The 15622-nt window shown below is 43.1% G+C and overlaps 1 protein-coding gene and 1 non-coding gene across 22 annotated transcripts in view; one reads left to right on the top strand and one right to left on the bottom strand.

The window, feature by feature from the left end:
* The window catches only part of CLASP1 (cytoplasmic linker associated protein 1), a 273436-nt gene that overhangs the window by 172866 nt on the left and 84948 nt on the right, over positions 1-15622 (bottom strand). For all 21 annotated transcript variants that reach the window (XM_086349101.1, XM_086349179.1, XM_086349040.1 and 18 more), the window contains exons 3-4: positions 1669-1747; positions 139-242 (exon numbers count right to left, since the gene is read on the bottom strand). In XM_086349101.1, the coding sequence (XP_086205227.1) occupies positions 139-242; positions 1669-1747 (183 nt within the window). The remainder of the gene's footprint in view (positions 1-138; positions 243-1668; positions 1748-15622) is intronic.
* On the top strand, positions 2281-2406 carry LOC147378156 (U4atac minor spliceosomal RNA). Its single transcript, XR_015153978.1, has one exon. It is a non-coding gene; the product is annotated as a U4atac minor spliceosomal RNA (small nuclear RNA).

Genomic DNA, 15622 nt, shown 5'->3' with positions numbered 1-15622 from the left:
CCATGTTAAGTTCACTAGTTTATTCAAAGGCACACCCTCTGTAAATATCCTATGGGGGGAAAGTGGGGCTAGATGAAATACCATAATTTTTTTTTCTCTGAAACCCATGGACATTTTGCAGGAACACCCCAGTCTCACCTGGGGATTAGCAGCCTGATCCATGATCTTCAGCAGCAGGGCCTGGTCTTGCTCCCTCACAGAGTCTTTAGCATCTCCCAGTCTGTCTATTAAACTCGGCAGCACTGGAAATTAAAATGCAACTTGATCAAATGAAAACACACTCTGGTGGCCTGAAGTCCCCAACTGTGGGTATTTCAATTAACAAGATATCTCAAAATCCTGACCTAAATGATGCATATCACTCTATGATGCACATCAAGCACCAACCCCTATAAATCTCCTCCTGCTCAAATTCATGGGAGCTACAATGAGAATTTGCAAAAATCCTTTGCATGGACACTCTATTTGTCTTCTTCCTTATGCCACCTTCCTCTGGGAAGTTCCCAATGTGTTTCTAAGCTGCTGGAATGTTATTAAAATGGATGTCGATGGACGACCTAGGCAGGAAAGAGTCAACACAAAAGGAAATCCAGGTAAGAGAGAGAGGCCCCAGTGCATCTGCTTGGGGGTGGAAGAACAGACACTTAAGGCTCAGTCTGCTTTTCATTTTACATAACATCTCTGCATGCTCATCAGACAGAATGCAGCTCTCTGCCTGCCCTTCCTCCCCACAGCTTGGGTGGGCTATCGCTGCTGTTCCAAGGGCACTTGGATGTCAGAGGTCAACTCACTTTGCTTCTTCTAAAAGTCTATTAGAAATTTCTTTTACAGAAAATAACCCTGAACAATTCATCTAATTTGGTATTAAGTAATCAAGTTAATAAAAGTAAGAGGGATTTTTATTTGCGGATACACGGTTTATGGCAGAGTGGGAAGAGCTCATGACTTTACCTAAACGTGCACATTGACCAGAAAGTTAACAGAAATTCACAAATATATGTGTACCTGTTGTAACGAGAAATGCTAAAAGGAAAGGGTTAGGGCTTGTTTTGTTATTATGAATGCCCAGAGATTGGGAATAAAATCGTCTCTTAACCTTTGAAACCTGATGTTATTTTTATTTCATTATTCTGACACTATTTTCCCTTCAAAATAAAAGTGGTCGTTTACCACACACTTGAAATGACACTGACAACCAAAGTGAAAACGGTCGTAGTAACAATAAACTGTTTAAAAATACAGCTGCGTCGGATCTCTAAGACTCTCAAAGAGAAAAGGCAATGGCTCTCCAAGAGAAGGGTCAGAGGCAAACAGGGTTTGGTTGGCACCACAGCATGATGGCTAATTGGCATAAGAAATAAAAGTAATAGCTAGTACTAGAACAGGAAGATGGAAAAAGACAGCAGAAAGGTATGGAAAGGGGGCGGGGGTTGGGGGGGATGCCAGCAGGTGCGCGGAGGCGGCAGATCCCAGGCGTGCCCACGAGGGGAGCAAGGGCAGCGGTGCAGCATCTACACATGCAGGAGGAGGTGGGGGCGAGCCGGGGAGAGGGGGGCTAGAAAGAAAAGGTGGGGGGCTGAACGAGGGCTGGCTATGGGGTGGGTACAGCCAAGTGCAGGGTGTGGGGAGACCCAGTGAAGGCCGAGATGGGAGGAGGAGAGAGCTCACCTGTACCGATCTGCGCCTTGAACCGATCCTGCAGCCGGGTGACCAGCGCCGACAGGATGTCCATGCCCAGGAGAACCACCTGCAACAACAAACAGCGGGCTCTCGTCAGCGGCCCACGCGGGGCTCGGCGCCCTCGCCCGCCAGTTGCAGGCACGCCCCCGCATCTCTGGCTCAGACGCAGCCCGGGAGCCCGAGCGAGCGCCGACCCGAGGGTGAAGGTGGGTATCAGGAAGAGGGCCGCTCTTGTCCGAAAGGGCGGTTTACAGAGCTAACACCAGAGTCTTCTGCTAGACGCTACTCAAACACCGACTCCGCGAGCCGGCTCCGAGCGCCAGCCCAGGAGGGCGGGAGCTCCCGCCGAGGCCCCGCCCCGTCAGGGCGCGCGTATGCAAATCAGCTCGCGGCCGGCGCGTAGCCTTCTGGGTACCACTGAACGGCCTCTTTGTGACCTTCCGAGCCTCCGAAAACAAAGTTTTGGGGCGAGCTTCGGAAGCCGTGATCAGCGGAGGTTCACCGGCTGCCGGGCGGCTGTGGCGGCACTGGTGAATTGGTCGCCACAAGCTTACCCAGTGTTGGCGCCTGCTACTCGCGCCTTGCGCGAAGCCTCTGCTAACCATCCTTTTCTTGGGGTTGCGCTACTGTCCGATGAACGCTTAGTGAGGACAGTACTGCTAACACCTATGCAACACGCCCGCACCGGCTAAAGCACGGCTTTATCACGGTGCAATTTTTGGAAAAAAGAAAAATCTCTTTTTCCACGATTTGTTTGGTATAAAGACAGTTTCTTAAAATGTGAGATGTAGTGCTAGTAAGAAAATCCCTAGGTGGCGCTTCGAGCTGACAAAACAGAGTTCTGAGTTTTCACAACCCATACGCTTTCCCAATGAAAAACTAGCTAAACCCTTACTGTTTCTTTGTCTCCTTCTGGCGCCGGGATTGGAGAAGTTGTTAGTAGCCTCCAGTACTCCTAACCTTGAGAATCCAGTAGACAAAAGAGCCTAGCAGACTACATATAGTCCGTGGAATTACAGAGTCGGACACCACTGAGCAAGTAACACACCGCACGGGGCACGTGCTCGCACCTAATTGTAAAAGAACACAGGTACCGTACTGTGATTTCCCTGCTGGCTCAAACGGTACAGGGTCTGCCTACAGTGCGGGAGACACTGGTTCGATCCCTGGGTCAGAAAAATCCTCCGGAGAAGGCAATGACACCGCCTGGAAAATCTCCTGGGCGGAGGGGCATGGTAGGCTACAGTCCATGGGGTCGCAGAGTCGGACACAACTGAGCGACTTCACTTTCACTTTCAGTTGTGTTCTCTTTTACACAGATAACGTGATTCTTAACCCCCCCACCCCGCCAACTCGTCCTTGTGCGACAAGTAAAAACAGCAGGCTTTTCTATTCAGCTTTAAAGTCACTGTTTCAAAACAAAGGAATCAAAATTTGCCCAATAATAACCGCAATACACATACTGTCCTTCTAAGGGATTGGTGACTTAAAGATATTAAAAGGGCATAATTTTTAAATTTTTGTATAAAGAGAGCATTGTTTTGTTACAGGTTTTTTTTAAAGCCTATTATAACAGTAAAAAAAAAAACACACACACACACAAAACAAAAAACACTTTAATGACTTCATTTATGAGCTACAGAAGATGAGGAATCACACATTCATTTCCTTCCAAAGCTCTAAAGAGTAGGGGGAGTAGCTAAAGAGTAGGAGGAGTAATAGTACAGTGGGGAAAGCTTGACAAAGGGTATTGGTACCTCAGCCAGATCATCAAGGTCAACATCAACAACCAATCAGGCTGGAGGTGTGTATGCTTGGTATGTGATAAACCGGGGCTTTAGGTCTGTGATCCTTAGCTTGAAGACCCACAAGCCCAGTCTAATAACAATATCAGATTCCCATAGAGGGACAGCCTACAAAATATCTTACCAATACATCTCAAAACCCTCAAAGTCAGCAAAAAGAAGGAAAGTTAAATTTCCTTCTTCCTTGTCACTGCCAAGAGAAGCCTAGGAGACAATTAGATAGAGTGTGAGCTTCCTAGGTCATGCCTGCCAATGCAAGAGATGCAGGTTAGATTTCCGGGTTGAGAAGATTCCCTGAAGGAAGAAATGGCAACCCACTTCAGTCTTCTTGCCTGGGAAATCCCATGGTGGGCTACAGTCCAGGGGGGTCACAAAAGAGTTGTACATGACTTAGCAACCAAAACAACAAATCCTAGATGGAAGCCTAGAATAGACAACGGACATTAGATAAAATTTTAAAAGATTTGACTAAACTACGGACTTCAGTTAATCACAACCTATCAATATTGCTTTATTAACAATGATATATGATGGGGAGGCTCGATGTGGGATAGATACATTGGGGACTCTACTACCTTTGCAATTTTTCCGTAAATCCAAAACTGTCCTAAAAATTTAAGTTTATTTTTTCAAAAAAAGAGCAAACTCTCAATTATTAGGAACTGGCTTTTCCCTGATGAAATCCTAAGCATGTGTCTGGGTGCACCACCGGTTGGAGGGGGGAGTGCTATTCATTACAGAAATATTAATAACGGGCTTCAGTTCTCACCACATCCCTTCAGAACTCCCACAAGACTGTGATGTAAGAGGACTATGGTCTTTTCAAATATGACAGCCCATGTCAGTTTACCCACTTGTGGAATTCGGGAAAACAAACTTTAAACTTTTTCAAGATGGAGGTTTACTGGCAGGTCTGAGCAGAGCAGGCCTGACTAAATCCTAGGCAGCAACGTTCCCCAAAATTCCCACCCAAACAGACTGGGGGCGTCCAGAGACTGCTCCGGAAGACAAGGCTGATGGATGCAGCAAGCCCCAGGGACCTGGGATGGAGAGGGCAGAGCACAGTCCCAGGCACCTTCACAGAAAAACAAATCACCCCACATACACTTGTCTACTTCACCCTTAGTCACGGCCCCAGTGGGGGCAGGAAAGGAGAGCCAACCCACAAATGTTTATCTTCACAGTTCAGGCTCTTCTTCTACATTCCCATTTCCCTACTGAAGAAAGGGAGAGATGAACAAAGTCATTGCTCAGAAGACAACTCTAATTAGGAGCTGTGAAGCCTCTCTGTGCCTCAGTTTTCTGACCTGTTAAATGGGGACACAGTAACAGCTACAGTGAAGGTCACTGTGTGCACATGAAGTGCTTGAAATAGTGCTTGGTGCATGGAAAGGGCCAGATGACCCACATGATAGTTGTTAGCCCCAAACCATGGTCACTGCCAGTGCAGGGGCCAAATGTACTGATTCAGATCAACGGAGGCCACGCCTAGGATTCCTGGGGAGAGGGCCTGGGCTGGCAGGGGAGGTTTTCAGGAGGGCTTGCACTGCACAAGGCTAATAAGCTGTGAAGAACTGGCCTCACACCAAAGGAAGAGAAGACCTCCCAGCAGAGAGAAGGGTGAGGCGTGAAGGTGGGAAGAGTGGAACAGCTGGAGCCTGAGGACTTGGGAGGGGGCAGGGGAAGCAGCTCCAGAAGGGCCTCAGACGCGTCTTAAATACAGTGCAGGAGCAAAAGAAGAGCTGCAATGTACAGCAGGGAGTGCCAGGGCACTGTGCCCACCATGGGAAGATGGCCAGGCAGAGAGAGGGTCAGCTCACACCTCTCACTCTATCCATAGTTTTCACTAAACCAGCAATCCTGCATGACCCTTGTCTCCTCCAATATTCGATCTAATTTTAAGTTTATGTTTGTGTCCCCAGCTAAATGTCCTTGAATGTAAGGAATACCATGCCTGGTATTTCCTTGAAACTTCCCTAATGCACAGCATGATACTGGATTCATGGTAAGTGATAATAAACCCCTACTTTACTAACTAGTAATGAATTAGGTTTGGAACAGATGTGTTCAACATAGTTCCTTTATCCTATAACTTTTAAAAGGAGGTAATAACTAACTCAGGCCACCCCTCATGCTAAAAACAACTACAAATGCGGAATTTCACATAAAAGTACATCTGCTTGGAAACACTGGAGAACTAAGAAGGCACAGAAAAACTGCCAAGTCACAAAACAACATAAGAAAACTAAAATCCAGAGAGAGTCCAGGGCTGTTTATACACTGGAAAGGAGCAACAAGACACTGAGAATTACTTGTGATAACCACTTGGATCTAGAACATACATTCTCAAACAACCCCCTACACTTTGGGTTGGAAATCCAAATGCTATACATTTGGAGAGTGAACTGGAAATAAAACAGCCTTCAGATGTACTGCAGACCAATTTTCAAGAAACTGGGTGACCTAGAAAAATACCAATCCCTGACAGCAGATATAAATGATTTTATTAGATTGCTGATGCCCTAAAACCCCTGGAAGATAAAAGCACAAATCATTTCTGGACGGAGAGAACATAATTCTAGTTTAGTCCTCAATTTACTTCTATAAAAAATTCTCAAACACAATGTCCAAACCACAACCAAAGATAATCAGGCACACAGGACAACTATAAACGGAAACTTGCAGAAATGAAGATCCACGTGAGAATAATTAGGAGCAGAATAATTCTTACTATGTATAAGAAGACAAAATACTTAAGATTAAAATAAGGGGGAGACGGGATTACTTTCGAAAAGTGACACAAATTTTTAAAAGAACCAAACAATGCAATGTCCAAAATTAAGTACTGGATGGATGGACTTAAAAACACACTAGACACAGATGAAAAGGGAATTAACAGGAAAGTAAGTCTGCAGAAAAATTCCAGAATGAAACCCAGAGAAACAAAAGGATGGAAAATTCAAAACAGTAGGTAAGAGACTAAGCATAGAGAAAACAGAATAAGAAGTTTCAATGGATTCAAAAGAAGAGGTCAGCAAGAGACCAGAAGCAAGAGCTGACGCCCATCTGGGTCACTAGTATCCCCCAAAATACAAAAACAAGAAACAGAAAACAACAAGTGTTGGTGAGAATGTGGGGAAACTGGGACTCTATGCATGCATTGTTGGTAGGAATGTACAGTTGGTACAGTCACTGTGGAAAATGGTATGGAAGCTCCCCCAAAAACTAAACACAGAATTACCATGTGATTCAGCAATTCCACTTCTAGATATAAACCCCAAATAAATAAAAACAAGGATTCCAATAACTACTTGAACAATCACATTCTGAGCTGCATTATTCCCAACAGCTAAATGGTACAAATAGCCAGATTTTAATTCAAGGGTCAAACTGAACATCATAATTGATGAAATACTGAAAGCTTACGCTTTGATATGGGGAACAGGACCAAAAAGTCCATTCTGCATCTTCTTTTCAACACTGTATCTAAGGTCCTCGCTAAAGCTTTATGGCAAGGGAAAAAATGAAAGGTATAAAACTCACAGAGAAGAAGCAAAATTGTCAAATTATAAGTAGAAAATCAAGAAGATCTACAGGTATACTGTAAGTGAGTTTAGCAAGACTGATTAATACAAAGTCAATATACCAAAAAGAAAAAAAAAAAATTCAACTACTTTTCTACACTAACAGTAAGTCAGAAAGGAAATTTTTCAAGTTTCCATTTTTGATCGCATAAAAATTAACACCTAAGAATAAATCTAGCCAAAATAATTCTCTGCTCCCAAAGCTACAGACTAATAAAAAAATTAAAAATGATTAAAATAAATGGAGGGAGAAACTACAGGTTGGAATAATCAATATTGCAAAATTTCCATTTTTCCCAAATTGATCTACATACAAAATTTCACTCAAAATTCCAACTGTAATTTATCTTTAGGAAGTTCACAAGCTGATTCCAAATCTATGTGGAAATGCAAAGGGCAGGACACAAGATGGTAAAACTCACTCCCACAGAAAATCAAGATTTCCTACAGAAGAGAAGACAGAAACAGACTAGTGCATAGATGGGCCCTTTCTTTATGACAAAGTAGGCGTTACACTGGACTAAGAATCCCGGGTCAACTGATATCCATCTGGAATAAAAAAGCTCTGATATCCATCTGGAATAAAAAAGCAACTGACTTCTTTCTCAACCCATACATAAAAATGAACTCCTGGTTACAGATTTAAGTGTGGAAAACAACACAATAAAGCTTTCAAAAAGTGACATCAGAAAACAGCTTCAGGACACAACAAACAATAAACCATTAAAAGAGAAATCCATGCACAGGACCACGTTAAAATCAGGGACCATGTTACACTGAAACATCCTAAGAAAGTAAAAGGCAAGTCAAGACATATTGGAAAAAAATATTAATAAAACAAATAAACAACAACAGGCTTGATTCTGGGATACACAGAGATCATCTACAAGCCCAATCAACAGACAACCCAGTAGAAAAATGGGCAAAATATTTTATATCTTTTGTTCATAAATATATGAAAAGTTGTTCAACCTCGATTACTTGTCAGAGAAACACAAGTTACTGGACTGGCCAAAAAGTTCATTTTGGTTTTTCTGTAAGATCTTATGGAAAATCACAAATGAACTTTTTGGCCAACCCAATAAAATATAATAAGACTACTACATACTCCCTGCATGGCTAAAATTAAAGACCCACAGACCAAGTGTTGACAAGAACGTGTTACCGTGGAACCTCTCACACGTGCTGGGAGGAATATAACCTGGTAAAACCAACACTTCAAAAAACATCTTGGTTTAGCTCCCAAATGTGAAGTATATACACAGCTACCCCACTGCTAGTCATCAGCTCAGTTCAGTCGCTCAGTCATGTCTGACCCTCTGCAACCCCATGGACTGGAGCACACCAGGCTTCCCTGCCCATCACCAGTTCCCAGAGTTTACTCAAACTCATGTCCATTGAGTCAGTGATGCCATCCAAACATTTCATCCTCTGTCGCCCCCTTCTCCCTCTTCTGCAAGGCATATGCCCAACAGAAATGCACGCACAGGTACAAAAGGTGAAATGCACAAAAATGCTCAGAGCAGCCCCATCCATAACAGCCAAAAACTAGAAATCCAGATGCCCATCTACTGTAGAATGTGAAAGTTGTGGTTTTCATGCTAGGAAGAACAATAAACAATCAAAATAAGTGAATCAAAGCTACCCTCAACAATACAGATATATCCCACAGTGAGTGAAAATGCCAGATGCCAAATATATACAAACATAAACTCTAATTTTAAGCTGCATATTTAGACAATAAAACTAAAAAGAAGAGCAAAAGAGCGACGCCACGAATGTTAGGAGAGTGGTAACTCTGGGAGCACTGGCAGTACTCCAATTCTTGTCCTGAGGAGCAATCAAACAGCTGTTAGCTTCAGGACAACTCATTAAACTGTGCCTTTGTACACTGCACACTTTCTATATATAGTTCCAATTATTTTTAAGGTTTTTAAAACTATAAAAGTGGGAGTGACCTGGACCACTCTACCTACATGTAAGTCTGTGACAAGTGGCTGGGACCTCTTGTCCAAGTACCTTACTTACTTACAAACTACAAGTCAAAGCCCCAAAATGCAATCTACCACAGTTCTCTCTCCACAATGAGATCCATTTAATGATAGAGAAAGAAATATTTCATTTTTTTCTCAAAAAAAAAAAAAATGTCCATAAGAGACAAGGAAGAACAGGTCACTTCCTGAGTCATGGAAGGCTGGATTAGCTGGAGTAACAGAATTATACTGCACTCATATTATACTTTATTGTTTTTAAGGTACTTTTGGATGAATCTGAATAATCTTAAAATAATCTGAGGTGTGGAACATATTACCCTTATTTTGAAAATAAGGAAAATTTTAAAAGAGGTAAAGAGACTTACCTAAGGTAATAAAGTCAACAGTAATTGAACTGAAAAAGAAAAGCCTCCTGACTTGATCAAGGTCAATCTCACTACAGCATAATCACAATATCACAAAACCCCATTTTTTAGTCTTCTTTGTCTTTCTCTAGCTAGCTGAAGACCTTAAGCAGGTCACATCTCTCCTCTGCCAATGCCAGAGATAGAGCTGGTCTCAGCTCCAAACATGTCTGATGCTCTGATAATGCCCCAAACAGGAAAAAGTCCAAGGGCGTTGTGAGCACAGATCCACATCTACTGTCCAGCAGAGATGCTCAATCTCCAGACCTCACATGCTTCATTCATGAAGTCAGAATAATCACATGTTTACCTCAAAGAGTGCACAAGAGGGTTAAAAGTTTTAGCAAAATGTCTTACATGCTGTAAGCACTCAGTAAGTGTCTGTTCCCTTCTTTATGAGAGCAGCACATTTTTTTTTTTTTTTTAAATTTCTGGCTGTGCTGGGTCTTTGCAGGGGCTATTCTTTAGTTGCAGTGGCTTCTCCTGCTGTGCCGTGCGTGCTCTAGGGTGCAAGGGCTTCAACAAGTGTGGCACACGGGCTCAGTGGTTGTGACTCATGGGCTTTAGAGTGCAGTGCAGGCTCAGTAGTTGTGGTCCACAGGCTTAGTCGCTCCATGGTATGTGGGATCTTTCCAGACCAGGGATCGAACCTGTCTTGCCTAAATTGGCAGGTGGATTTTTAACCAATGGACCACCAGGGAAGTCTCGAGAGCAACGCTTTGAAAAAAACAAAAACAACAAAGCACAGCCCTTTGAGGAAAGAGAGGAACAGTACCGGGGCGGGGGGTCGTAACCCCAAAGAAGAAAGTGAGGGGCCTGAAATCTCATCACCCAACTGTCGATAGTCCTCTTCTTCTTTTTCTTTTAGCCACACCATGAGGCATGCAGGATAATAAGTTGGACCAGGGATCAAACCCAAGGCCCCTACAGTAGAAGCATAGAGTCTTAACCACTGGACCATGAGGGAAGTCCCCCAAGTACCAATATTCTGATGACTGTCCCTCAAGGCATCTTGCATGCACGCATATGCACGTGTGTGTGCTATGAATTTTATATAAATGGGTTCATATGCCATGGAATTAGCCCCAAATCAATACATAGCGATCTACAACCCCACCTTCAGTGGCTGGATATCCTGTTGTATACAAGCAACAGGATCACTGGACCAATCCGCCAAGCCCCTACCAACAGTCATTATTTTCATCAATACTTCAATGAATACAGACTTCAACACGTTACCGCCTTAGGATGAGTTCTCCAAAAGAACACACACTGTACACTTGATGCCCACTTTTTTTTTTTTGCCACGCCATGTGGCTTGCAGGATCTTAGTTCCTCAACTGGGGATACAACCTGCGCCCCCTGCACTGGAAGCAAGGTGACCTAATCACTGGACCACCAAGGAGTCCCCAGCATTATTTTTACCTTAATGTGCTAGGTGCCCTAAGGTGCTACAGGATGCTCACTCTAGACATTTTTTTCTTTTTGTTGTTAGTGTAAGACTCTACACTGCAACCTTATTAAGTAAGGAGGAAATTAACGGAACTCTTACAATGTGATCATTTTCAATTTCAAGAATAAGAGCACAACACATATACTCAAGAACAGAGTGATAAAAGTCAATGACCCTGTGTATTCATGTGACACTGGAGAATTATTCACCCAAACTTGCTGTCCTTCAAAGCACCACCCAGGGAGTCCTGGGACACCCAGGCCAACCAGATGCCACCGAGCAGCTTACAATTTAAATCCCTCTTCTGGAATGGCCTCCAGAGAGTTTTTGAGCACAAAATATAAATAATTGATATTAGATTAATGGGACTAATGAAGTGATAGGCTTGTTACTGTTGTTGCCCACATACTGGGGTCTTACCATTAGGAAGAAACTTCAGGGACTTCCCTAGTGGTGGAGTGGCTAAGACTCCATGCTGCCAGTGCAGGGGAGCCAGCTTCAATCCCTGGTCAAGGAACTAGACCCACATGCTGCAACTAAGACCTGGTGCAGCCAAACAAATTAAAAAATAGTTTAAAAGAAAGAAACTTCAGATCATCCATCTCAAAGCACTTCATTTTACACAAGAGCATTAAAGGCCCAGTGAGGCCAGGAGACCAGGGTTTAACACAGTTCAAGGCAGTCAGTAACCTTTGTTTAAAAATATGGACCAGTCCAATACAACCTTCAGCAGTGAAAGGAATTTTCCATCAAGATCTATACTGTCCAAATCAGTAGCCACCAATTATAGGAGGCTACTGAGCAAGTGACGTGTGAATGGGAAAAAGAATTTTAAATTTTCCTTAACACGTTAATTTCTTAATGTAACTTTCAATAGCCATACATGGCTACCATGCTGGCCAGCACGGCTCCAGACCACTGGGGGCAAATTCCAGCAGGGAGAGATGAGGCAGCCTTGTAACCATGGAAACCTGAACTCCTCTAGACGTGCTGCTTATGTGATCCTATGTAAGAATCAAGGTTAGTGTGGCCACATCTCCAGATTTTAAATACTGGCAACTATTTGAAAACTATGGACAGAAATTCATGACATTGTACAGGAGACAGTGATCAAGACCGTCCCCAAGAAAAAGAAATGCAAAAAGGAAAAACGGTTGTCTGAGGAGGCCTTACAAACAGCTGAGAAAAGACGAGAAGCTAAAGGTAAAGAAGATAATACCTATCTGAATGCAGAGTTCCAAAGCAGAGCAAGGAGAGATAAGAAAACCTTTCTCAGTGATCAACGCAAAGAAATAGAGGAAACAATAGAATGGGAAAGACTAGAGATCTGTTCAAGAAAATGAGAGATACCAAGGGAACATTTCATGCAAAGATAGGGACAATAAAGGACAGAAATGGTATGGATCTAACAGAAACAGAAGACATTAAGAAGAGGTGGCAAGAATATACAGAAAAACTATACAAAAAAGATCTTCATGACCCAGATAACCATGATGGTGTGATCACTCACCTAGAACCAGACATCCTGGAATGTGAAGTCAAGTGGGCCTTAAGAAGCATCACTACGAACAAAGCTAGTGGAGGTGATGGAATGCCAGTTGAGCTATTTCAAATCCAGAAAGATGATGCTGTGAAAGTGCTGCACTCAATATGCCAACAAATTTGGAAACTCAGCAGTGGCCACAAGACTGGAAAAGGTCAGTGTTCATTCCAATCCCAAAGAAGGGCAATGCCAAAGAATGCTCAAACTACCACATAATCGAACTCATCTCACATGCTAGTAAAGTAATGCTCAAAATTCTCCAAGCCAGGCTTCAGCAATATGTGAACCGTGAACTTCCAGATGGTCAAGCTGGATTTAGAAAAGGCAGAGGAACCAGAGATCAAATTGCAAACATCCATTAAATTCCAGAAAAACATCTATTTCTGCTTATTGATTACACCAAAGCCTTTGACTGTGTAGATCACAACAAACTGTGGAAAATCCTTCAAGAGATGGGAATACCAGACCACCTTACCTGCCTCCTCAGAAAGCTGTATGCAGGTCAAGAAGCAACAGGTAGAAACAGACATGGGACAACAGACTGGTTCCAAATTGGGAAAGGAGTACTTCAAGGCTGTACATTGTCACCCTGATCATTTAACTTATATGCAGAGTACATCATGTGAAATGCCAGGGTGAATGAAGCACAAGCTGGAATCAAGATTACCAGAAGAAATATCAATAACCTCAGATATGCAGATGACATCACCCTTATGGCAGAAATGAAGAGGAACTGAAAAGCCTCTTGATGAAAGTAAAAGAAGATAGTGAAAAAGCTGGCTTAAAACTCAACATCCAGAAAACGAAGATCATGGCATCCGGTTCTTTCACTTCATGGCAAATAGATGGGGAAACAATGGAAACAGTGAAACACTTTATCTTCTTGGGCTCCAAAATCATTTGCAGATGGTGACTGCAGCCATGAAATTAAAAGACGCTTGCTCCTTGGAAGAAAAGCTATGACCAACCAAAACAGCATATTAAAAAGCAGAGACATTACTTTGCTGACAAAGGTCCGTCTAATCAGAGCTATGGTTTTTCCAGTAGTGATGTATGGATGTGAGAGGTGGACTATAATGAAAGCTGTTGTTGCTGCTGCTGCTAAGTCGCTTCAGTTGTGTCCGACTCTGTGCGACCCCATAGACAGCAGCCCACCAGGCTCCCCCGTCCCTGGGATTCTCCAGGCAAGAACACTGGAGTGGGTTGCCATTTCCTTCTCCAATGCATGAAAATGAAAAATGAAAGTGAAGTCGCTCTGTCATGTCAGACTCTTTGCGACCCCATGGACTGTAGCCTACCAGGCTCCTCCGTCCATGGGATTTTCCAGGCAAGAATACTGGAGTGGGTTGCCATTGCCTTCTCCTAATGAAAGCTGAGTACCTAAGAATTGATGCTTTTGAACTGTGGTGTTGGAGAAGACTCTTGAGAGTCCCTTGGATTGCAAAGAGATTCAACCAGTCCATCCTAAAGGAAATCAGTCCTGAATAGTCACTGGAAGGACTGATGCTGAAGCAGAAACTCCAATACTTTGGTCACCTGATGCAAAGAACTGACACACCAGAAAAGACCCTGATGCTGGGAAAGACTGAAAGTAGGAGGAGAAGGAGACGACAAGAGGATGAGATGGTTGGATGGCATCACGGATTCAATGGACATAAGTTTGAGTAAGCTCTGGGGTTGGTGATGGACAGGGAAGCCTAGTGTGCTGCAGTCCATGGGGTCGCAAAGAGTCAGACACAACTGAGTGACTGAACTGAATTGTCTGAATGAATTTAAATGACTGGGAAATCCCCTCCAAAAAAAAAACATTTCATGGGTCTAATCTGGCCAAAGACCCCTAAATCTGCAACATCCCTCATCTATACCCACCCCATAAACATGAAATCAGGCACCAAAACATTCATGGTTGCCCAAGGTGGTAAACACAGATCCAAGCGTTCCACATGGGCTTTTACAATTCTCCCAGTATGCCCCTAAGCCGACCTCCACTCCCATCTCTTCCAGCCAGCCCCAGCCAGCCAGGCCTATGGCTCTCCCAGTTGCCCGGACTCTTCTAGGAGCCTCCCTGCTCCCCTCCTCCAAGCCGAGGTCCTAATTCTTCTGAGAAACCCACCCAGCTAGCCTGGTCCAGGAGTTCACCTGGCCTCTGCTCCTTCACCTGCACTCCACATCTCTCCCCAATAAGACCACACACTCCTGAAAGCAGGGTGGTCCTCACATAGTCTCTCTCAGCTCTACCACTTCCTCAGAGATAACGGGTAATAGGGGAGATTAACCATTTCCTTGCACATATTCTCTTCACTATCTTACTTAATCCTTACAATTCCCTGTGCCAAGCACTACACCTATAAATATCCTTACTTCGCAGATAAGGAAACAGGGAATGGAAAGGTCACTTGGCTATTATCTGGCTCAAATAATATTCATTAATCCATCAGTCTTACAAAAGGGCAAAGGAAGAACATAAAGTTTATAAAGATGCTCCCAAAACTAAAATCATTCTCGTGTGTACTCACTCCAGAGAACCATCTGCCTGCCTATGGCTGCACTTCTGGAAAAAGTAGGTATTATTCTTAATAGCCAAAAGGTGGTAATAATCCAAATATCCATCAGCTGATGAATAAACAAACAAAATGTGGTAATCCATTCAGTTAAATACCATTCACCATTCAACAATAAAGAGGAACAAATGTAATGACAGATGCTATGTTATACATGAACCTTGAAAAGAGGATGCTAAATAAAAGAAATCAGACATAAAGACTATATATTGTATGATTTCATTTACATGAAAGGCTCAGAAAAGCTAAATCCTCAAGAGACAGAAAATAGATAAATGGTTGCCTACAGCTGGGGGTGAGGATGGGGGCTGACCATAAATGGATACAAGGGACCTTTTAGAGTGATGGAGAAAAGTTCTAACGGTGGATTGTGGTGATGGGTGTACAACTCTGTAAACTTACTAAAAACTAATTGAGTTGTACACTTAGTAGATAAATGTTATGTAAATTATATTTTAGTAAAGCTGAAAAAAAAATCAGTTACTAGATTTAAAAGAACTCTACTCAGATCTTTCTGCATCATGGAAGAAATCTTTCATTTCTTCTTCTATGAAGAAGAAATCGTCTTCCATGATGGGATCACCGAAGAATTCACTAC

The sequence above is a fragment of the Bos grunniens genome, chromosome 2, assembly GCF_055505025.1.
Source record: "Bos grunniens cultivar Pamir isolate PY7600 chromosome 2, Bosgru_T2T1.0, whole genome shotgun sequence".
Lineage (NCBI taxonomy): Eukaryota > Metazoa > Chordata > Mammalia > Artiodactyla > Bovidae > Bos > Bos grunniens.
The sequence above is the reverse complement of the archived record's forward strand: the minus strand, read 5'-3'. Positions and strand labels throughout refer to the sequence as shown.